Source organism: Chenopodium quinoa, unplaced genomic scaffold (assembly GCF_001683475.1).
Source record: "Chenopodium quinoa cultivar QQ74 unplaced genomic scaffold, ASM168347v1, whole genome shotgun sequence".
In the NCBI taxonomy this organism is placed as follows: Eukaryota; Viridiplantae; Streptophyta; class Magnoliopsida; order Caryophyllales; family Amaranthaceae; genus Chenopodium; species Chenopodium quinoa.
Window position 1 is genome coordinate 2125954 of NW_018744167.1, and position 23563 is coordinate 2149516.

Here is a 23563-nt window from a genome sequence, read left to right on the forward strand (position 1 = left end):
TAAATCTGTAAGAAGATTATGCATTTTTCATTTAATAGATTTTCGAGTACAAAAAACTACAGAAACTTGTACTGCTAGTTTCATATACTACGTATTACATACAGTGTCAACCTTTATTCTTCCATCATTTTTACAAGGTTTTGTATTTGATACATGACAGTCATACTGCTAGTCTCAATTAACTGCATAAAACCAGGTACATTATTTTTCTCTAAGATTCATTAGTACAATATAGATAGCATCATCATAAACCAATTATTGCTGGGCAATTTGATCTGTTTTGACAGTTTCATAAACCAGTTGAGCAGTCAGAACATCAACCACACCAGAACCAACAGATTTAAACACAGTAATCTCCTTGTCATTTTTTCTCCCAAGCTTATCACCTTTAATCAATTCCACCAAAGTCCCACAAATATCATCCCTAGTTATCACCCCTCTCTCAAAAGCACCCACCAATTCCCCAGCTTCCTCTAATGCAACCTCATTGTCAACAAACACTCTCCCCCTCCTTATTGCCTCGTCGTCGCACTCCTTCATTGTTGGCTTAAACGACCCAACAAGATCAAGATGGGCTCCTTCCTTCAACTCTAACCCTCTCACCAACTCTCTCTCCGAATTCGTGGCGCAACTCACAATATCACCCAACCCAACCACCTCCTCCAAGCACCCATTACTCTCAAAACTCACCCCATCAAACCCATTCTCCCCCCTCAACCTATCCGCCAATGCGGCCGCCTTTTCGGGTGTTCGATTCCAAATGATCACCCTCTTGATGCTAGGCCTAACACCCAAATGGGCAGTGATCAAATGGGGTGATAAATTACCGGAACCAATTATAACAAGAACATGGGCATCATTTCTTGACAAATAAGAAGAGGCTAAGGCTGAAATTGAGGAAGTTCTGAAAAGGGTCAGCTCAGTAGCATCAAATAGAGCTAGGGTTTGGCCAGTGATGGAGCTGAAAAGGGTGTAGCAAGCATGAATTCCGGGTAAATTGAGGGAAGAGTTTTGAGGGTGTGAAGTTACAAGTTTGACCCCAATGTAAGGGAGAGAAGAAGAGGTTGAGAAAGAGGGCATGAGGAGAAGAGTGGAATTTGGGGAGGTAGAGAGAGAATGGCGAGGTGGGGTAGAGAGAGAAAGAGAGGCGTTTGGGAGGGTGGTTTGGAAGTGGCTGACTAATGTTTTGTGGGTCAGGATTGAGCGGAGGGTGGTGGTTGAGATGAATATTGGGGCGGTTGTGGCGGCAGCAGCGACGGCGGCAGGTGTTGCCATGGCGTAGAGACTACAGAGAGAGAGAGAGAGAGGGAGGACGAAATTGTTGACTGTAAATGTGTTTAAGCATTTGGTGTTAGGGGTTGGAGCAGTATTTTAAGGTTGCCTAGGCCCAAGCCCCAAGGACAAGACATAATGGAGAATATTGCATTTGAAACTTCAGAGAAATTGGTTCTAAGTTGAAAATTTTACTAATTATACTAGTAAAAAGTTTAGGAAATTATTAGTATCTTTTCGTTGTAGTTTCTATCACGAGTGTCAAAGACTTAGATTTGTTTGAATCCAAATTCTTGAGTACTTGTGGATTTAAAAAAAAATGCTATTAAGAGTATGTTCGGCAAAATTAGTTGTTGTAGTAGCTGTTAATCTTTTGGACATAGATGTTATTGTTGACTACGAGACTACGAGAATACTAATAATGAAAATTAAGAGGTGATTTTCAATATAATTGTGTATGATATAAGTGTTTGACACAAAATAACTATTGCAGATTTTTAGTAAAATAATTTTAGGAAATTATATGTTTTAGAGCTAAATTGATAGCTTTTGTTCTGTCAAGTTTAATCTAAAATTTAGTTTAGTGAAGCACCATTTCTAAAGCTCAAAGTTAGCATTGAATGTAATATCCTACTTTGACATGTGATTTCAAGTACTCTTTCGCTCATTTTGCTATAGGTTTTCATCATAATCTTCCATCCTAAAGAGTTGAGGATATTTTTCAAACCATGAGACAAAGTTGTTGGTATAGTTCTCAACAAATTTATATCAAAATAAAGTTCTATGTTATCAACAAATGTAATACTCGTAATTGATACTTGCTCATTTAATTTTGAAATCATAACACTTTCTATACGAAATCATTTACATTAACAAGGTAAAAATAGCTAATTTCTATGGTTTTCAACAATTTGCTTGGTTACTTGGTTAGAGGTTTCTGATGTGGTATGTCACTGCATGTCCGCATGTGACTCAGAGCTTCCAACTTCGAAGTAGTATTCTCTATTCGACTACTTTTACAGTTATGCAATGAAAAATAAAACGTAACAATATAAAAAAGAGGCTGAGATATTAATTGATTTTGATTTTTTTTTTGTAAATGGCAAGGAGGATTCCAACCTACGAAATAATCAATTTTGGTTTGGTAAGGAAGACTCCAACTGAGATACGGAGTATTAATATAAACAGCTATTTCACAAAATGCCACTGAATACTTAAAAAATTCACCAAATACCATCGCGTTTTTTGAATTCACCAAATGCCACGAGGTTTAGTATAATATCACCAAATGCCATTTTCGTTAGTTGACTCCACCACTTGTCACATGTCACCTTCTAATTGGTCCGTTTTTTAAAAAAAATATACAAAAATTTAAAAAAAAAACCAAAAAAATTTTAAAAATATACAAAAATTAAAAAAAAAACCAAAAAAATTTTAAATTTTTTTTTTAAAAAAATAATAATTAAAAAAAAAACCCAAACCCCAGCCATCCCTTGCCGCCGAAGCCAGCATCAGAAGGCGCGCCGGCAGCCAGCGGATCCCCACCCCTCCCCTTCCCCTCCCCTTTCCCCGTCGCGCCACCCACCTTAGCCTAACCCGCTAAACCCCACCCCCCTTCCTCCACCACCCGAAACCCCACCTCCTTCCTCTCCCTTTTCGATTTCCGGCCACCCCACCCAAAATACCCTTCCCCTCCCCTTTTCGTTTCCGGCCACCCACCCACACAACCCGAAACCCCTTTTCGATTTGTGGGTGCTCATTTTTTGGCTCGAATTCCGCTGTTTTCTTTGCAATCTGTGTGTAATTTCTTCTTCTCATTGCAATGTAAGTATTTCCATGTATAATCCTTGCTTCATTGTCGAATTTTATGCAAATTTGTGAAAAATTCAAAAACCCCCTTTGAAAAATCGATTTGAGGCTTTCTCGTGTGATGCTTGTTTGATGAAATTGTTTGTCCCATGTTATTGCATTCTTGATTGTGAGCATTTTGATAGTAATTTTGTAGAAAATGGTGAAGAAATGAGCATGTTGTGTTGTTGCCTTCGAGCTTGAACGTGGGTTTTAATGGTGGTGGAAAGATAACGGAAAGGGGATGAGGAAGGGGCGAGGTCACCGGCACGCTTGCTGGTGAGGGTCGCCGGCGGCAAGGACTTTGGTCTTCGGCGGCAGGGTGGGGTGGGCGGCCTGCCGATGAGGGTGGTAGGGGTGGTGGCTAGAGTTTGTTTTTTTTTTTTTTGTAAATTTTTGTATAATTATTTTATTTTTAAAAAACGGACCACTCAGAAAATGACACGTGACGAGTGGTGAGATCAACTCACGGTCAACTAACTGACAGTGACAGTCAACTAACGAAAATGACATTTTGTGATATTATACTAAACCTTAGTGGCATTTGGTGAAATTCTGAAAAACGCAATATCATTTGGTGAATTTTTTAAGTGATATTTTGTAAAATAGCCGTAATATAAACCGCCTCTTTCCTTCGGTCCTTCCACAACACAATAAAACCGAAAATATCAAAACTGGAGTAAAAAAGTAACCATCTCATCGTCTTTGTAACTCAAAACTTTCTGGGTCGCTTCAATTCTCTCTCATCTCTATCTATCCAATTAAGGTTTTTTCATCTTCATTGGAGTTGAAATTTCCCAATTTCGGCAATCAAATTATCAAATGGAATGCAGCAAACTCCAACAATTGCAGGTTTTTATCCGATCACCCGATCTTCAATTTCCAATTCGTGCCCTAACCCTAAATCCCAATCAAACATGGGCTGATCTCAAAAAATCTCTTCCATTCTCCAATTCATCATCATCATCTTCCTCTGAGCTAGGTTTCTTGTCTTTCAATGGCAAAAAGCTCGACAAATCCTCCACCATCGGTTCTTCCGGCATCGCTGCAAACTCCACCATTAATCTCCACTTTAAGCTCCTTGGCGGCGGCGGAGATGGCGGCTCAACTTGCGCGGAGTCGAGAGATTGCTACTTGAAGATGTACGCCGAGAAGAAGCCGGAAAAAGTGGACCCTAACGAGAAGCGGCTTTCGAAGTGGACAACTTGCGCGCTTTCCTTCGAGCCATTGAAGCCGCCGTGTGTTATCGACCGCCTCGGTAACGTATTCAACAAGGAAGCTCTTGTTAAGGGTTTGCTAGCTAAGAGTTTGCCGAAACCGTTTTCGTTATATATTAAGGGTTTGAAGGATTTGATTCCAATTCAATTATCTTCTGTTGAAGGTGATAAAGTAGAAGGATCACGTTTTCAGTGCCCAATTTCTGGGTTTGAATTCAATGGGAATTACAGATTTTATGCTTTGAGTAAGTGTGGTCATGTTATTAGCGCAAAGGCACTCAAAGAGATTAAATCTTCTGCTTGTATTGTATGTCACGAGGAATTCGAGGAAGACGATAAGATTGTTATTAATGGGACTGATGAGGAGGTTGATGTTCTTAGGAATAAGATGATTGAGATGAAGGATAAGGAGAGGGAGAAGAAGGCGGCGACTAAGGTTAAGAAGTCGAAATCGAAACAATTAAACTCGGGTGATGTTTCCGGGGGAGGTGATGAGAGTGTTAGTGTTGTAACCAGTGATGATGTTCGGTTGAGTGGGAAGAAGCATGGGATTGATGTTGTTAATTCGAAGGCCGAGGTCAATGCCAAGCTTCCTAATGCTGTTGCTGGTGCTGCTGCTGCTACTGCTAAAAATGGTTCAACTAAGAGATTCAAAGCTGTTGATATTGCACCGCCTAATGCTGATAAGAAAGTTTATGCTTCTCTTTTTACTTCTTCTAGGAAGTCTGATTTTAAGGAAACCTATTCTTGCAGATCGCTTCCTTTAGGTCGAAACTGATTGTTTGCTTATCAATGTGAGTTTTGTTATCTTGTTTTTACATGGCTGTCAATTAGTTTGTTCGTTTCCATGTTGGTTATGTTGAAGCATTGGCATCTTTGTGTTTTGAAACCATATACATTGTTGTATGTATCATCTATGTATACAAGTATTAACTTTCTTGTACTATTTGTTTTCTTGTGTTCCTGATCCTCCCCGCTTTAAGTAGATTTTTGAAGTAGTATACGTACTTGTACGAGGTAAGATGGTGGTTATTATTCTGGCTTTAATATTTAGTAGCATGAGCTGAATTAACTCACCAAAGTCCAAAGGATTGTTCTTTTGGATGTAAATCTCACTGTATAGAGCTTAAGAACAAGCATTTCTGTAATGAGAAAGGTGGGAAGCAAGTAGTAACGACAGTAGGTATAGTCGTATAGTTAAAGGAGCACGTGGATGGCACAAAGCAGAAGGAATAAAGAGAAAGTTGGGTGTATCTTTTATTGGTAGGGTAAGTTAATGCTTTGACATAAGCTTGTTTTAGGGTTTTGTTGATTTATTCTCGTCATCTTTAGATTGAAGTACTTGCTTATATTGTTGTGTGGTTGATCAAAGTGAGTGGATTCTTTGTTGATTGGACAAAGTGTTGAGGTTCTGCCTTGTTGCTGGGTATGCAGAGTATTTTGAAGTTTCCGCTTTTATGTCACCACAATCCTTGCTGGTTTGGTAGGAGGCCAAGGCTAAGTAGCTTCTTATAAGTTGAACTATATGTCTTCTATTGCAAGCGGCTTTCTTGCTAATCTGCTATGATTCCTGTGAAAGGATGGCTTTTTGTTCTGCACATATCAAGCCTATAATTCTCCAGTTTCCTTCTGATCCATATTTTAACTGCCGTTCTTTTAAAGTTAATGTCTTCACATTTGCCACATTTAAGCTTGCTCATACTATGTTATTGCTGGGGCTTTTTATTCTTTTTACTTTGTCCAATCTATTTTGTTTGATTGCACATAATTGCATCTCAAGTCCCCAACTTTGGTGTATCCAATGTTCCATCTGCAGTACTAATGTCATCTCAACTCCATTTTTGTCAGGTTCCCTACATGGATTTTCTTGCATTGTATGATCTGTTTATTTGTGTGAATTGTGATTAAGCTATCTGTCTTAGACATTGATTTACCATGTGTTGTACTTCTCCTGACAGTCATATATTGCTATTGGAAGGCATGTTCACCAAAGTCAGCTGATAAATGTGAATTGCGTATGCCAACAATACATGTTAGAAGTGAATTTATTTCTTGAGAGCATACTTGTAGAAGATTTGTAGATTTCACAATGCTGTGATAGAAGATTATGTTTTGCAGGGGGCTGGTGCTATGTCACTGGATGAGGTGATGCAGCTGCCAATTTAATTTTGTCGTAATTGGCATTGTCGCTTCAGTAATTATTTGTGTATGCCTCGAAAATCCTGCTTAGGGCTGTAACCAGCTGCGGTTAGTAATACAGATGGACCAAACACAGCTGCCAACTCTAAAAGTACATACTCTGTACTCTGTTGGACCTGTGTCAGACTAGTACAATCTTGGTTCATATAGACGAATTTTATAGTTCTCATTGTTTAAGTTACCATTTATGAGCTACAAGTGATATTCTGAGTTCCGAAATCTGCAGTATCGTATGCATAGACAAGTATCCCAACAGACAAAAATAATAGGCTCTTATGCTTGATATTTGTGAGATTCATTCATGGATTACCCCCATGGGGAGTGTTGTGACCAAATCCGCCTTTCATTGCTTTTGATGTGTATAGCAAGAACAAGGGTGTTGTTGTGAGCAAATACGTGTTTAAGCTCTAAATGTATAGCAAGAACATTTCTTTACACTTTGATTTTACTTCATAGTTGTAGAGAATGCAAATATTGTCAACAAAAAATAGGGAAATATGCATACTGAATTAGTAAAAGTTGATTATGTAATGGCCTTGCTGTAAACTCTGATACGAAAGTAACTATCAGATTGAGAGATTAGTAGTCAGCCCAAAATATGTAAGTAGTCTAAATTTAGTCTCATTCGACTTTTGACTCGGACATTATTTCAGTAAACTATGTTAATTGTTGTATGACAATTTGGGTTTCACTTATTCTTGTCCATTGATATCATGTAGAAGTCCACAAACAATTTGATCTTTAACTTTTGTAGCAATCAACTTAAGGTTTGGAGGATACTCATCCAATTAGGGATAAGAGAAATACATCCTATTGGACTTGTAAACGGTTAGAAATCTTTACTTTCATGAGCTTGAGCTCCAAAGTGAAACAAAATACTATCACATTGGAGGATGCTTTACATGCCTTAAATTGTGTTCAAACATAATCTAGTTTATGCTTTAGTGTTATAATTAACTAATTTAACCTGTACGACTACTGCAACAACAAAGCCTTAATCCCAAAATAAAGTGGGGTTGGGGAACCAATTCAGCCTATATCCTCCTATACATAAAGGGGAAAAAAATATAGATTTCAAGCGTTCAACTAAGATTTGCATCTTGGGCTTACTCAGCTAATCCTTTTAAGCCGCATATAATTGCAATCAACATTGAAAGCTTCTCTATTTCAGCCATAGACATTTTAAAAGTATTATTTTCATTGAAAATCAAAATTCTAAAATACATGAAGTAATACGTATAAAGCTACCAAACTCCATTACTAAAACCTGTAATTTCAGTTGTACACTACAAAAAACAATCTCAAAACTTTCTAATGCACAGACAGAAACTACTGTCGGTAATCAACATTACATGCAACAAGCTTTCCAGAACCATATGTTGTGCCGTGAACCTACTTAAATCTAGATGATAATGTACACACATCCCCTGACTCTTTAATCAGATGAGGGATAGGGAAAAAAAAAAAAAACAACTTGTGACCTCGTACAAGAGGAGATAACTTTCTCCTCTCTCATCCTCTCTATCAGTCTACAACTGATGACAAATTTGAACAATGTTAGCATAAAAACATCAACTCTACCTTGCTGGAAAACTGTTACTTTTGCAAGCATATGTTGAAGAAAAATGGGCTGTACATAGCTCGAGCTATAGAGCAAATTATATTACTTTTGCAACATGAAGATCTTCTCAGTTAAGGTACATGAGAGCTCGATCTTAAAACAGAAATATACCAGCGGCATCCAGCATCTATCTGAAGATTCAAAGGTAAATTTTGAATAATTACTAATCATTCAACTTCAGATTTCTTTTCTACGGGTTTGTTTTACTTTTTGAACCTTCTGATTGCTTCTAGGGAATAATAAATCGTTAAGCTGTCTTTCAGCACTATATTCTGAAGTGGCCTGCAAGCATATTATGATGGCAGTGAGAACAGCATATCAGAAATATTACTTAAGATTATTCTTGAGAAAATTAAAGGGTAAGGACCTGAGAAGTGAAAGCAAAACGCAATGTTTGTACTTGCGTTCCTGAGCAAACTCTCAAGTCGAAACCACGAGAATCCACACCAATAAGCGATGCCTCCTGCAACAACAATGAAAAGGAAAAAATAAAACTCCCCAACTTATTACAAAAATAAGGGTAGAATCCAAGTCAATCAATCAATCAATCAAAGCCTTAATCCCATAAGGATAGAATCCAAGTAAAGCGAGAAAAACAACTTCAACAGCTTTAGCTATATCCCCTAATCAAATCCAAGTACACATTTAAATCCTTGCATTAAGAAATTTTCAATCCAAAACAAAATCAGCACAATCTCAAGGATGTATATTATTTCTCAGAGACTAAAGCTGAGCAAAAACAAGGCTGCATGATGCATGTTTCTACAATTTGAATTCAAGAACATCAACTACTAAAATCACTTTTGGTTCATATAGCCGACCCCACTTATGGGATTAAGGCTTTGATTGATTGAACCTCACAGAGAATAAGGACAATTTATCATGGAGCTGTAAATGATTAAAGCAAAAGACAGCTCAGCTGTTCTATCAGCTTTTTGTCACAAAATTTTAGGCATTCTTACATGCAAGTTTCTGATGTAAGCTTAATGTAGCTAGCAAACTTAGATTACAAGGCAGAACGGTTTGTCAGTATGTGCAACAAATCATAGGTGAGCAAAAAATGTCACCTCTACTTGAAGACCCTTGCTTCTCCAGCACAGGGATTTGAGAGCATTGGTGGTCTTTTCTCCTGCAGCACTTACACGAGATATAATTTTGGAAGCTGAATGAGCAATTGCATCAGAGTGTGCCTTCCTGTAATCTTCAACCTCAACTTCAGTCTGTTACAAAGTGTAATTCCAGGATCTCATTTTAGCAAATACTTCAAAAAATGGAGAAAATAATCCCTCACAGCGATAAAGGTAACCAGCAAACTATTCTAATTTTAAAGGCTGGGTTGAGAGGGAATTTTTAAAATTGAAAATTACAAAAAAAAAAAAAAAAAAAAAAAAAAAAAAAAAAAAAAATTAACACACACACACAAACATAGATCCATCTTTACTTCGGCACTTCCATCTGCTTTGGCTATATTTAGGCTAACACATTCTCAACACTTAAGGAATTCATAAAATTATTTCTCTCTTGTTAAGCAAATGTCCTAACTAAATTAGTTCATATGAACACATAGGCACGGCTGACATATGAAATGAAGGAACTATAAAAAGGCCTCATATTTGCTTCATAGCTTGTTACCTATACTCCTGTATTCTCACAAGTCATAACTGTCAAAAGTTGGGGAGCCTTTTATTGCACATTCACAGTAGATAGTAGTACAAAGAAAATTTTATTTAAAGGGGGGTATGAAACCTTAACCCTAAGTTCACTAGTCAATAAGTATTTTTTTATTGGAAAAATTGGCCGCAACAACACCAACTATGATAAAGGTGCGTATAACATCACAACCTTTTAAGGGTGCAGTCCACGGCACAAACTATGTAATTGGCTGCATATATTAGCATAAATGACACTAATGAACTAAGGTTCCATGGAATAAGTGGAATCTTTATTATTTTATAATTGTTTAAACATTTTTTAAATTTACATGATTTTCCATCAGGTGACTAAATTAGCTTTCCCTTCTAAATTTTTTTTTCTTTTTTTTTTTCTCTCTTTTCATTTAAGCATTTTCTTAACCTCCACCATTTAAGCAGATTCCATCAAAAAAATTGTGCTATTATTTTCCTTAGTTCGCTTCTTCAATTACTTTTTTTCTAATATCGATCTCACATGATTGACTTAGTTTCCTTTCCCTCTCCACTTAGTCAAATACTAAATGGATAAATAAATAAAAATCATTCAAAAACCTTTATTCTACCAGATTTCAGGATACATAAGTAACTTTCTAAGATTCAAAATACTTAATTCAAACAACAATTTTAGAATTGGATTTTAGGATATGCCAAATTGATTTTCTGGTTTTTGATATACAACACTTTAATTGTGGAGATTGAGAGAGAATAATTTAAAGGGAAAAAATTAATTATAATGGAAGAGGAAACTAAGTCAATCACATGAGATGTACAAAAAAGTAATTAAAGAAACAAATGATAGAAAATAATGGCGAAAACTTTTTGAAATAATTCAATTTAATGGTGGAAATTGAATAGTGTTTAAAGTAAAACAATTAATGGAAGAGAAGACTACTTAGTTACGTGAGATGGAAAATTAAGTAGAATAGAATTATATATATATATAAAGCATTAAAAATATTTAAGATTCCAATTTATGAAGAAATCTAAGTTTTGCCAATGTCATTTATGTTGTTATGTGCACCCAAGTGCATAGTTTGTGATATTGAGTGCACCCTCAAAAGGTTGTGCTGCTACACGCACCTTCGTCATAGTTGGTGTTGTTGCGGCCAATTTGTCCTTTTTATTCTCTTTAAAATAAATTATGAAGATTTGTTCCTCTAATAGAATCATAGATTCACTATTCTTGACATTTAAATTGTAGTGAGCAAATAACCAGGGCCATTAAACTGTGAACAATTCACATATTATTATAAAGTAGCACAAAGTCGTTTTGCGCAGAAACTCGAATTAAGTCAATAGCATTGCCTTTATCACAGCAACCTCCATAAAGAGTCATAGGGGCAATGTTGATGATGTACATTTGCTAGGTCCCCAAATATTTTTAGGCTTTCCTGCTTATGATTCCCAACAATAACCATTACACTTCTACTTAAAGTAAACCATTTTCTTTTCAATTCCTCACATAAATCATTATATGTCTCTATCTAAACATATTTGACACATCATCCATATATACTGAAATAGCCTTATAATAACAAAACTCATTCTTGGAACTTTATAAACTTATTGCTAGACCTGCTATGGTCCCAAAACAACTTTATAACGTTGGCGGCACCCCACATTCACTTCAATGTTGGAAAAAGTTACAAAAATTTGGTTTAAAACTGTGGATATAACCAACAATTTTTGACATTTTCACGTCCTAAAAGGAAAGAGGACAAGGTGCTTCCATGGACCCCAAGATACCCCAAGAAGTCATTTGGATGGTTGGAACCATCTATCTTGCCTTTAAACGATCAATTCATCCAGTTACATACACATCTCCCTTCATAAACCCAAGGCAATCATGGGCCTTTTTGTGACCAACTAGTGGTTTGTTATGGTTTTAAACCAACTTTTGTGAACCTGAATTTGAAACCATGGATGCCTACGGATAATTTTGGAAAGAGTTCAAAAACTGGGTTTGAAACCATGGATGCCTACGGATAATTTTGGACTTTTTCGAGGCCAAAAAAGAAAGAGAACGAGGTGCTTCCCTACCGTCATTTGGGTGGTTGGAACCATCTATTTTGTCTTTAAACTATTAGCTAGTCACATATATGTCTCCCCTTCATTAACTCAAGGCCACCATTTCTATGACCAACTACTGGTCCATGGCATCACTTTGCCTTTAAACTATCAAATTGACTGGCTACATAAACGCCTCCCTTCATTAACTCACAGCCACCACTATGACCGACTACTAGCCATTTACGGTCATCACTTTAGTTTTCGACACCGGGTTTCGAAATCTACAAAAATAAACCCCAATTTTGTTTATCATAACTTTCAAATTAGCTTTCAAAGAACACCAGATTCGACAAGGTTAGACATCGAGGCTTTCTGGGTTCATGGGCCCCCAAGAGGCTTATTGGTGCAAAAAATTGTTTCATTTATGCCTTGGCCCACACTTCGTTATCGTGTCTTAATATGCCTTGGCTTAGCGTTGCATTGTCTTGGTCCTAAGGCAAGCCAAGAAGCTACATTGTGATGAAAGGTAAGGAATAACATAATTACTCGGCCTCATATTTTTCTAAATTTGTGAAGGTAATAGCTGAGAAAGGTGTTATTTACATTGTCAGAAAAGATAACGGGGTAAGGGGGTTTATATCAGCAGATCTGAGCTAGTTAGGGGTAAGGCTACCAGCTTACAATCTAGAATTCTAGACATCCTAACAAGAAACAATTGTTATTAATGAGCCATTTTCAAGCAAGACAAAATGATGGCATATTAAGAAATTGTTATTTAACAATAAAACCGGAAGGGTAAAGTGATGAGTATTATTGAGCCATTTTCAAGCAAGACAATTAATGGCATTCCTTAAGGGGGAAGGAGGAATAACACTTAATCTAGGTGGCTTCTCTAGTGATAACAAAAAGAATCACTAAAACATACTGCTGTCAAGAACTAGCCAGAATTTCTGATCCCAGATTTTTACTAAGGATCGTGCATGCGTGCAACAAGTTGATGACCCATTAACCATTCAGACAATCTTAGGGACATGAAACAATACCTGATTTCCATAAGCTGATATAAGCTGAATCTTAATCATCTCCAGCTTATAGAATGCAGTCCCATTAGACAACCCATTATCCTTATCCAAATCCTCAGTCCACTCAGAATTATCTTCAGGAGAAACCGATGGATGTGCATGGCCATTAACCAAACCAACATTTTCAACATTGGTATCTGCAGCTTTTTCATCCATGTTGATGTCAGCATCTTTATCTGGCTGAATCAACTTGTGCTTCTTGATGACAGATCGTTCTTCAATAAAAGCAGGTCTCAGAAGGCCTTGTATAGCCAGACCTGCAGGAGGCTGAACCATAAAATCTATAGGATTATCAGATGTGACCTGCGCATAAATAGGGCTTGGTAAGACAATATTCACAATGTACCAAGTTTTGCTTTCAACTCAAAGTAATCATCAGCATTAGTCTTATTGGTAACACCCAATAGGATTTTGCCTAACTTCAATAAACAATTTTGAACATCTTGAGAACATCAGCAAAGTCTACTCCACAATACTGCAAGGCATCACAGTGAAAATATAAAAATCATGCATAACGTGATAAAGACTGAGAAGAACCTCAGAAATCTTTTTTGCGAAATACATAGGATGGGAAGCACGCATCGTTTCTAGTTTTGCCCAGTCTCCCAAAGACTCATCTGAATCAACATGATCCTCTTCAACTTCAAGAATATCAACCCAATCCTTCAAAAGACAGATCGAATGAAAGAAGGATGTCATACCACCAGATACAGATTGCTGTTATAGAATTAGTACTCGAAGCACATATGAAGCCAAATAGCCAATAATTCTCACCCCGTCAAAGTCATCGTCGTCGTCATCTTCACCCTCGTCTTCATCTTCATCAAAATCACTATCTTCCTCATCAATTTCCTCGATACCAAAATCAATTGTAGCTGGACCTGTCAACTCCATCTCACTCAATATTTCTTTGGTATCCAGACCAATGATGACATGCTGCAAATAAGAAACCACAAGTCTGACAAGCCAAAAACACGGAAAATGGAATGGGACAATATGAAGTGTCAGGCTTTCTGCAAAAACTGATATGAAACACCTGATATAATTCCTGCATCTTAGATTGAGCATAATAAAAATGGCCTCCAAAATGGGCATCACAGTTGGCAGGCTTTGGGAAGGTCATAATGTAAGCAGTCTCAACCCTAAACAGAAAACAAGACTAATAATTTTAAAATTACAGCAATGTATTCAAATAGTTATTGATTAGAGATGACGGTGAGGGGAGAATAACATTGTATAAAAGGCAGCTCCAGAGTGATTCCAAAGAGCTAAAATGGTTATCAGGGAGGATATGCATTAAGCTTTTTAGGAAAGTGCTAATTTTGAATAGCTTTAGCTTAATACACTTAAAAAAAGATTGTTATCAAGATAAGAGATGGATAAAACAGCTGTAAATAAGAACAGACTGAATGAAACTTGCATGGATGGTTTGGAGGAAAAGTATCAGGGAACAATAGAACTTAATTTTTGTCTGAATTATCAACAAACTAACACACTCAGAAACCCAATTAAAGAAAGGAGTACAAGAACCAATATAGATGTAGCGTTTTGCAAATTTGATGCTTTCAGAATAAGCTTGATCCAAGTCATGCATCATAGAATTATTTATTCTTTGCCTGCAGGCATCATAGTATTTCACTCAATAAGAAATATAATATGCACAAAAAAATAAAAGTGATTAGGACATGCATAACTTGTATCTCACCAAGAGAAATAAGCTTGCCTCTGCAAATGTGACAGAGCATAAAGGTCACAAGGAAATGGGAGATCACAGGGAATCAGGCATTCTAAATATTGATCAATCACAAGTATCATACAGATTTAATTTCAAATTAAGATGTATGGAGGCAAGAAGATGAATCTATATGATACTTGGGGTGATAGATCAAAAATTGGTCCATAGATCAAAATTTAAAATTAAGGCTGTATGTTACTTGTGGTGATAGATCAACTTTAAGGGGTAAGAAGAAGAAAGCTTTTAAGTTCTAACAGGTATCATTTTTGAAGGGACATCAAACAAAAGTAACCAACTTAGCACTAATGATGACGTCCATGAAAAATTATCAGGCTCTTCTCCAGGACTCTGAAAGGGTAATGGAAGTGGCAAGTATCCAGTAAAAGCTTTACAAATAAAACATTAATGTTTTCACCCAGTCTATTATCCATGAAAGTTCAAGGTAGGGCTCACTCATATAGCAGTTTAACCTGTTGAGGTTAATGTAGCTTTTGTTAAAAGTTAGCTCATGTAACATTTTAGACTCCACTGCTACTACTTAAAAATCTCAGTATCTCACGTGCTGCTACCTCAAAAATCTAAACCAACACTTAGCCACATCAAAACATTTAACTATAGACAAATTGACACCTAACCACAGGTAAAATAGACAAACTGACACCTAACCACAGGTAACTTAGCTACTTGCCACTCTAATTGCTAGTTATATCTAATATGTCAATTAGATACAAACGGCAGTATAGGTAACCTTAGATCTGATAAGCTCAGGATATATACATTTCCTAAACATTGCTTCAAAATCCACATGAATTTCAAGAAGCATTCGCAATAAATGTATATATAGAAATGCCCCTCTTATTGACACCACCACATTACTATGCATCTCTAGGTCAATATTCTTACCACATAGTTGTTGTCCGAGGTCAGGGACTGCATAATGTCTTCATCATTATTCACCTGGAAGTATACATCTGGGAACAAGCCAAATATGAGACACTTTGGAGATAAAAAGGAGATAGAAGCTAATTTCAAACTATTAAACAAGATTGCTGTAAAACCAATACCAACTCACTTCCATGTTCGTCAGTCAGGTAAGGCAGATCTGGCCAGAAAATGTTCTCATGAACTTCATCATTAATCATACCAGAAAACATTAGAGTTGCTTTGCTGTTTACCTAACAACATATAGGCCAGACAATCAGTATAAAAGATAACAAAAGGACCCATCAACCAAAAGTATTGCAAATTCTGTAATTAATTGAGATAATATACACATAATCAGATAAAATGACCAAGACATAGTACTTTATAATTAACCTCCTCATTATATATCAGATAGCTGATTGGTCCCTCCTCTACTTTTTGGAGTAGCTGCATCCTGGTGCAGAACCAGAGGAAGTAAAATTAGCTACTTCTAGCCCCCAACCCAATCACTGAAGGAGGAATAATATTGTCAGGACTGTTGTATTGAGCCATTTCTTGAACTTATAAGCAACTACAACTAACTTTTATATTGGAGTTTAAGGAACAATTATCTATTACTCCCTCGTTCATTTTTTTTTAAGTTCACACAGTTTGACTTTTATGCTTCCCAACACATAATCTTGACCAATAGTATTATGGAAGTACATGTCTAGACGAATCTAACAAGATCCCACATGATTGTTTTTCCTTGCGTATAAATTCAAAAGAGGGGGGGGGGTATGTAGATAGTGTAAGAGTACAAAGTGGGCTAAAGGAGTACTTTTTATTTGACAGAATGAATAGTGTCATTGGTGATACACTGATAGATCGTGATATGAGAAGTTCAACAGTAACATGATCGTAACAAGGAACTGGAGAAAGAGGATGCATTGTACTGTTGTAGTAAGCAAGACTAGACCACTTCACGATAAATAATAAACCTACAAAAGAACTGAGATAATTTAAGTGCACTCATTGACTCAAATATTGCTGTTTGGCCCACTAACATGATGTAAAGGCATAGTTTTCAATCACTTCACTTGTCCAGACACATCCACAAAATATCAAGTATTTCCAGGTATGTTGAGTCAAATAATTCTTCGTGCTCAAAGGACTCTAGGATTTTAATTATCCAACATAATGATATAGCCAAGTGGCACCCTAAGACTTCTTATGAATAAAGGAGATCTTTCACCATTTTCCTTTGCAAGATTTTGAGATGCAACACGCACCAAATGATCTCAGAGGACTTTTGGTCATTGGCTCAGGAAAAGTATTGATCCCCCTGCAAATCTGCAAACTGTCTTCCTTTGTTCTAATTTCTTCAAGGCTATACTCGGGCTAGAGAGTTCCTTCCAAAGGTCAAAGGAAAATCTAACAAAATTAGGAGGAAAGCTAACTAGGATTACAATGCCACTCTGACCCAACATTTCTCATCCATGACAAGGTCCATAAGCCAAGACTAGGACTCCCATAGAAAACCTTGAGATCTTGAAATAAAATCATATAGAATATAATCCTGCACCTAGACAAACTCCTTAATTCTCAGGTCTCTTGTGATCAATATCAACAATAAGGACCACATGTGGCACTAAACCCATATATACTTGTCGAAGCTTATTAGAATGCCATGAGTCATCTATTCACCCTTATGAGACCTTTTATGGGGGCAATGAAATAACTCAAATAAAAGAGGGACGCTTCATGAGGCGGCATAATGGCGCTTATAATTTATACAAGTAATATAATTGACATTCGAACCAAGATAGGTTGTCTCCAACAAAGGTCATAAGTCATGTGCTCTCCTCAAAACAAGCCAAATTTCAAAATATACAGTAGGAAGCCCATATAGGCCATGAATGTTTAGAGTAGGATGTAAATAGAAAATAACAAGGTCAAGTAAAGTATATCAACATCTACATTAAAGGAGCACAATTTATTACACAAAATTAACCAAGGATGGTCAACTATGGAAGACATAATAGTCAGGTACTTGGGTCTAAAGTCTAATGGCATTGGAAAACTTAGTCATTACTCTAGCATTCCTTAAACACAAGCTAAAAGACTTCATCTTCCTTCGAAGTCCCAATTGTCATATGTAAACTCCATCCGTCCCAATTTACTGGCCCAATCTCCTAAAAAATAAAAAATCTCTACTCTCTTGAGTTGGGTTCAACACTCAATCACCCATTTTTTATAGTAATATAATTTTTAAATTGCATAAAAATCATTTGCAAAACCCTACAGGGCAAGTAAATTGGGACAGAGAAAATAATTTAGATATAAAATCTCAAAATCAAATAAAGAATCAAAACAATATTCTTTATACCTCAATGATAGTTCTACAAGTTTCAGAAGCAGCAAGTTGACCCTTTTCAGCTTCGGCTGCTTCGGAATCCGAAATATCCTCAAATGGATGATACTTAGACTTGCCATTTTCTCCTAAATGATCTGACCCTGACCCTAAATACTTCCCAGTTGCTTGAATTCTGCTCTTCCTTGACTCATTCCTTTTATTCAAAAAACTACCAAAGTTTTCCCTCAATTTCTTGACTTTATTCCTGAAAACCCAAATTAAAGTCATGACCTTTTTTTTTATATATATATAAAAAAATAAAATGATTACAAATCAAAATAGTATTGTGTTAATTTACTCAATAAAAATACCAATAAGCTCAAATCAAATAATAACTTCTATAATTAATGGGTTTTAGTAAAAATTACCAGGGAACAGCAACTTTGACCCCCATAACATCATCAGAGCTCCAAATTGAACGGCAATCTGAAACAATTAAAATTGGGCTCCCAATTAATAAATATCATGTAAAAATGCATGTAATTATCAGAAAAGCTCTAAGAAAAAAAGAACTTTTCCCCAGATAAAATTAAGAAATTACAAGATAGAGTGGAAGATGAATGTAAATGAATAGTCATAGTTGAATCTATTAACATCATTTGCAAATGGAAGATGAACTTAAATGTTGAAGAGAGAGAAAGAAGTGTGAGGAGAGAGAATGTGGATTGCAGAGTTCTTGGCCTTTGCCGTTTTTTGGAGGATGATGAAATGAAAGATGCTTTTTTTTCTTTTCGTTTTTTTTTTTAGAAATATCTAATTAAGTATTTTTCTTTCGATTTTACACGTAGATAATTCTTTTGTCCAATTGAATTGCACCCACGTGGCATATGAGCACACTCTAATTGGCTAAGCAATTGTACAATCATGATAGGGCTCTTTGTCATCCTTGCCATTAATTTTAATTTTATTTTTTTGGCAATGAGTAATTTGTTTTTATAGAAAGGATTTTTGTTCGAATATTCTATCTTCTTGCATAATAATATCTCCAAAAAAAAAAATTATACTAAATCACTCATATTTGAAATATCTATTATACACTCGGATGTATCATGCATGATATAACGATCACTCTCAACTTTTTCATATTTAGTTCTCTACTAAATAATTCAAATGAAAAAAAAAATAATAACATTGAAAATTGTGCCAATTAGTCAACTACATACTCTCAATTTGAAACTGATTTCATATGCTAGTGTGAATATGTGATCATCTAATCTTTATATGATACAAACATACAATCTTGCATCATGCTATAAGCCTCATAAAAATACATGTATTATGCACTAACAAAAGTATTAGTTACTCACTACTTTGAATCTCTCATATGGAACTTTTCTCTTAGTGTGTAGCAATTGTTTTATAAGTACCATTAATACTTCTTCAAATTTAAAGGAAAAATCCATTATAAAAATGAAAATGGTGTCCAACCATCGAATTATGAGAATACGGTAGAGGTACACTAATACATGGAGTTATATTGGTAGAGGTACAATAAGAATATGGCATAGTATGACAAAGAGGTTGAGTTTTCAACAAATTGATTAAACGCATGATGTCTTGATTTTAGTTAAGGTTGTTCACTTCAATAATTATTGTAGAATTAATCTTCACATGATTGTTAAAGATATATGTTATATCTATTGGTTACAATTTTAAGGTGTTTGCATGTTGTCATCTTAAAAAAAATGGTAAATGTATAACTCATTCAATTGTTAGATTAGTCTCTCTTTCGTTGTTATGTAATGCAACAATTTTTTACAAAATAGTTCTTACATTAAGTTATAACCTACGAAATCTAACATTGGGCCACTATAGGTTTAAATATCATTTTTTGAGGAATAAATATTGTTAATTATGTTTAGCTTTTAACAATTTTAAAAAATACTGTATAATTTGTCTTAAAAAAATGAAAAAAAAAAAACTGTAGAATTTCACTTTCCAATTTGTAATCCCAAAACAAATGCACAATTCTATTGCACGTAGCTATCCAGATTTCTTAAACCCCCTCTTCAGTCTCATCTTTTACTGCAAACTTCTATATCTGTAATTATTAGTTTGCAAAGCAGGAAAATTTCTTTCTTCCTTTTCTTCAAAACTCCCATAAATGGGCGAAAAATCTGCTTACTAAATAGTGCGAATTTTGAGTATAAATGTCGTTGAAACTCACACCCTTCAATAAGCCATACGTTGTAATACCATCAATTTCCAGAAATTCCAGCAATAATTTATGTTCAAATATGCTTAGTTTGAGATACCCTCCTCAAATAATTACCCCTAATTTAGAATCCATTCGTCTTTCCAGAAATTGCAGCTCAAGATATGTGGTTGTAAGTTTACTAGCTAATATATCTCATTAAAGCTATAATTTTTCTGTAATTTTTTGGTGGAAGTTTGATGATTTTTGTTGGATTTCTTGAATTGTTAGGTTTGTGGGTTAAAAGGTCCAAGACCCAGGTACCCTCGGGTATGGAAGACCCAGAAGAAAATTGGGACAATATCCAAGTCTGCTAAGCTTGTTGATTGTGTAAGGTTACCTTCCTCTTGTTGTTTCATTGAATTATATAATTGCCTTAATATACCTGGAACAAACCAAAAAATTTATTTTTGGGATTGCCCATATTGTAGGAAGAAGCTATTTTTCAGATTATGATTTAAGGGTCTATAGCCTATAGGGAGCTACAAAGGGCTTTGATGTAGTCGGGATTTGATATGCGTATTGGTTAATTGGTACCACCCTCTATACTTTATCCGACTAAGCTAGTAGGCATCCATACGTGGAAGCTATGATTGATTGTTTATTGATTATCTGAGTTGGTGTTGTTTTGGACATTCTGGATTTTATTGTGGCTGATATTTTGCTTCTGAAGATGGTGAATTTATTCCTGTCTTTCGAATTTTTGGAGGTTTAAATATTGTAGTAACATTCTTGCAATGTCACTTATTATTCAAATTTTGTAAAGGAGGGGTGAAGGGGGTAAGCAATTGGGATAATAGAGAAGGTTTAAGTTGGGAAGGATGCAGGCAACAAGTAAGAATAGAGGAAGTATATGTGGGGTTTTAATACACCTTTGAGTTAATTATGCCTTCCTGTGCATGATTTGAGGTATTGATATTAGGAATGATGTTAATTATCTGGATGTCTAGGAATAGTTGGATACTGCTCCTTACTTCCTTGTTGTGAAGTACTCACTGCACGTCTGCATGGCATTTGATGCCGAGGATGTGGATACATGTATCTGAAATCTGATCATAGTAAAGTTAGTTTGAAGACTCTTTGAGTTTCTGATTTGATGTTTGTTTCACATGATGAAAAAACATCATGTCTTTTAAATACTTTCGATGAATGAAAGCTGTCTGTATTATAACATTGCTAATGAAGAAAGATAGCTTTTTTGGAAGACATGAGAGGGGCTCTTCAGCTGTATCTTCTCTTTGTTTTTTCCATTTTCTATTTTTGCTACTTTTAAACAATGGTATTAATGTTGATTATTACAGATTAAGGGTTTGTCAAATGTTAAAGAGGAAGTATATGGCGCTCTTGATGCGTTCATTGCGTGGGACTTGGAATTTCCTCTCATCACAGTAAAGAAAGCATTGAAGACCTTAGAGTATGAAAAGGAATGGAAGAGAATAATTCAGGTAGCAATCAGTTCCAAAGATCATTTGAAAGTTAACATGACTACATGAGGAGTTTATCACTTCAACAAGCTGATTACCCGTAAATGTAGGTGACAAAATGGATGTTAAGCAAAGGTCAAGGAAGGACAATGGGAAGCTATTTCACATTAATGAATGCATTAGGGGAGGAGGATAGACTTGACGAGGTTGAAGAGCTCTGGACAAAACTATTTTCAGAGAATCTGGAAAGCACACCTCGCATGTTCTTTGACAAGATGATTAGCATATACTACAGCAGAGAGATGTATGACAAAATGTTTGATGTATGTCCTATCCTGCCTTCTATATCATTTCCTTTTCACTTTTTTTGCACTGTTCCTTTAAGATGTGTAGCTGACATAAGCTGCCTCCCAAGACCACGATTTCCCTAATTTTCCTTAGTAATACTTTAGGTGTAAACATTAAGGAACTTTAAAGCTATTAAGTTTTAAAAAAGTTTATCTTTGCTCCATGGTAATCATGTGTTATTGCTTGTTTAGTGTGGTACCGTTCATTGTAACAAAAATATGTTAGTGTCATCACATATATGTACCAATTACTCTGTACACTATTGGACTTAATTTTGACACAGACTGAGTATGCTCTGAGATGAAGGTAAACAATTAGAACACCACAAACTATCTAGACTATGTGTAATTGTAGCTATTGTTTATGGAAATGCTCATGTAATTGAGGTTATTTCCAAAAATAGTTGTGATTCCTACGTTTGACTCACTACGTAATTCAGGATTAGAATAGCAGACCCAACTGAGTGACTGATATATACTACTCGGTATCGGTGTGTATTCGGATGAATTATTTCTGCCCGCCAGTGATTCTTGTGTCGGAGAGTGTGAACTCTTTGATTGTATAGTTAAGGTGCATGTAGAGTATGTAAGAAAAATCCAAATTTTGATCTTTGTTTTGGCTCGTAATTCTCTTAAGACGAGCCTGTTTTATGTAATCCACATGCGTGTTAGTGGTCACAAAAGATACCTAGTCAGACTCTTGCTTAAAGTGTGCATTGCCATGGTTCCAGTTTTGTTTACACTCCGTGTATCTGTATTGAGTGTATGACTGTTCTTTGTAGGTTTTTGCTGATATGGAAGAATTGGGTCTTCGGCCAAACACTTCAATTGTTTCAAAGATTGGAGCTGTTTTTCAGAAGCTTGGGAAGATGGACAAATACAAAAAGTTGAACCAAAAATATCCACCGCCTAAGTGGGAATATCGGTACGTCAAGGGCAAGCGTGTCAAAGTCCGAACTAAGCTACCTGATGAATCCTCTGATGAAAATGTTGTTATGGAGTTGAATGAGCAAGCAGAGTCTTCTGATACTGGTATAGTTGCTAGTGATAGTGACAAGGAACATGACGAGCAACCAGATGAGACTGCAGGATGATGAGGATGATGTTCTACCAAAGCTAGGGAGTAAATGTAGTTAGCTGATGTCTGTAATATAGCACAGATAGCATGTTATACTATGCAATATGGTTAAGCTACTTATGAACGAGTAATAGGATATGTAGCCTCATAGTGTAAAAATAACTTAACTTTCAGAAATGAATGCAGTTCCTTGTGAGTAAACTCGTATTCCTCTTTCCTGGTAAATCTTTCTTTATTTAATTTTTTTTTTTTTTTTTAGGGTAATGCTATATATAGCCCTTAATAAGGATATGAATAAACATTTAATAACTCTTCTTATTTGGAATTAATTTAGAAATGCATAACAAAATCACGTGCAAACCAGTGTAATTAATGTCATATTTTCATTTGTTTCTTCCATTTTTAGATTCTTATATAATGATAGCTTTTTCCTTTTTTTTAAATGCTCAAATGCAATAATGAATTTCGTAGCTTGCCGAAAAAGATGCGTGTAACTGCCAGCCTATCTGGAATAAAAAGAATTATG

General features: G+C 35.7%; 4 protein-coding genes across 4 annotated transcripts; 2 read left to right on the forward strand and 2 right to left on the reverse strand.

Annotated features, from left to right (window-relative positions):
- Positions 1-6: 6 nt before the first annotated feature.
- On the reverse strand, positions 7-1458 carry LOC110693882 (delta(1)-pyrroline-2-carboxylate reductase-like). The gene has a single exon (XM_021871056.1). It carries the CDS (start codon positions 1273-1275, stop codon positions 256-258), a length of 1020 nt encoding a protein of 339 aa, XP_021726748.1. The 5' UTR covers positions 1276-1458; the 3' UTR covers positions 7-255.
- Positions 1459-3755: 2297 nt separating this feature from the next.
- Positions 3756-7178, forward strand: LOC110693884 (protein RTF2 homolog). Its single transcript, XM_021871058.1, has one exon. It carries the CDS (start codon positions 3943-3945, stop codon positions 5113-5115), a length of 1173 nt encoding a protein of 390 aa, XP_021726750.1. The 5' UTR covers positions 3756-3942; the 3' UTR covers positions 5116-7178.
- Positions 7179-7716: 538 nt separating this feature from the next.
- Positions 7717-18881, reverse strand: LOC110693883 (uncharacterized protein At3g49140-like). Its single transcript, XM_021871057.1, has 11 exons — positions 18536-18881; positions 18363-18420; positions 17968-18199; positions 15748-15850; positions 15579-15646; positions 13715-13876; positions 13478-13603; positions 12902-13243; positions 9225-9377; positions 8525-8620; positions 7717-8439 (listed from the first exon to the last, which is right to left on the reverse strand). Exons 1-11 carry the CDS (start codon positions 18591-18593, stop codon positions 8335-8337), a joined length of 1503 nt encoding a protein of 500 aa, XP_021726749.1. The 5' UTR covers positions 18594-18881; the 3' UTR covers positions 7717-8334.
- Positions 18882-19846: 965 nt separating this feature from the next.
- Positions 19847-23257, forward strand: LOC110693886 (pentatricopeptide repeat-containing protein At4g21190-like). The gene is made up of 5 exons (XM_021871060.1): positions 19847-20321; positions 20420-20518; positions 21490-21633; positions 21723-21935; positions 22742-23257. The coding sequence occupies exons 1-5, from the start codon at positions 20145-20147 to the stop codon at positions 23051-23053; spliced, it is 945 nt and encodes a 314-aa protein (XP_021726752.1). The 5' UTR covers positions 19847-20144; the 3' UTR covers positions 23054-23257.
- The last annotated feature ends 306 nt before the right edge of the window (positions 23258-23563 follow it).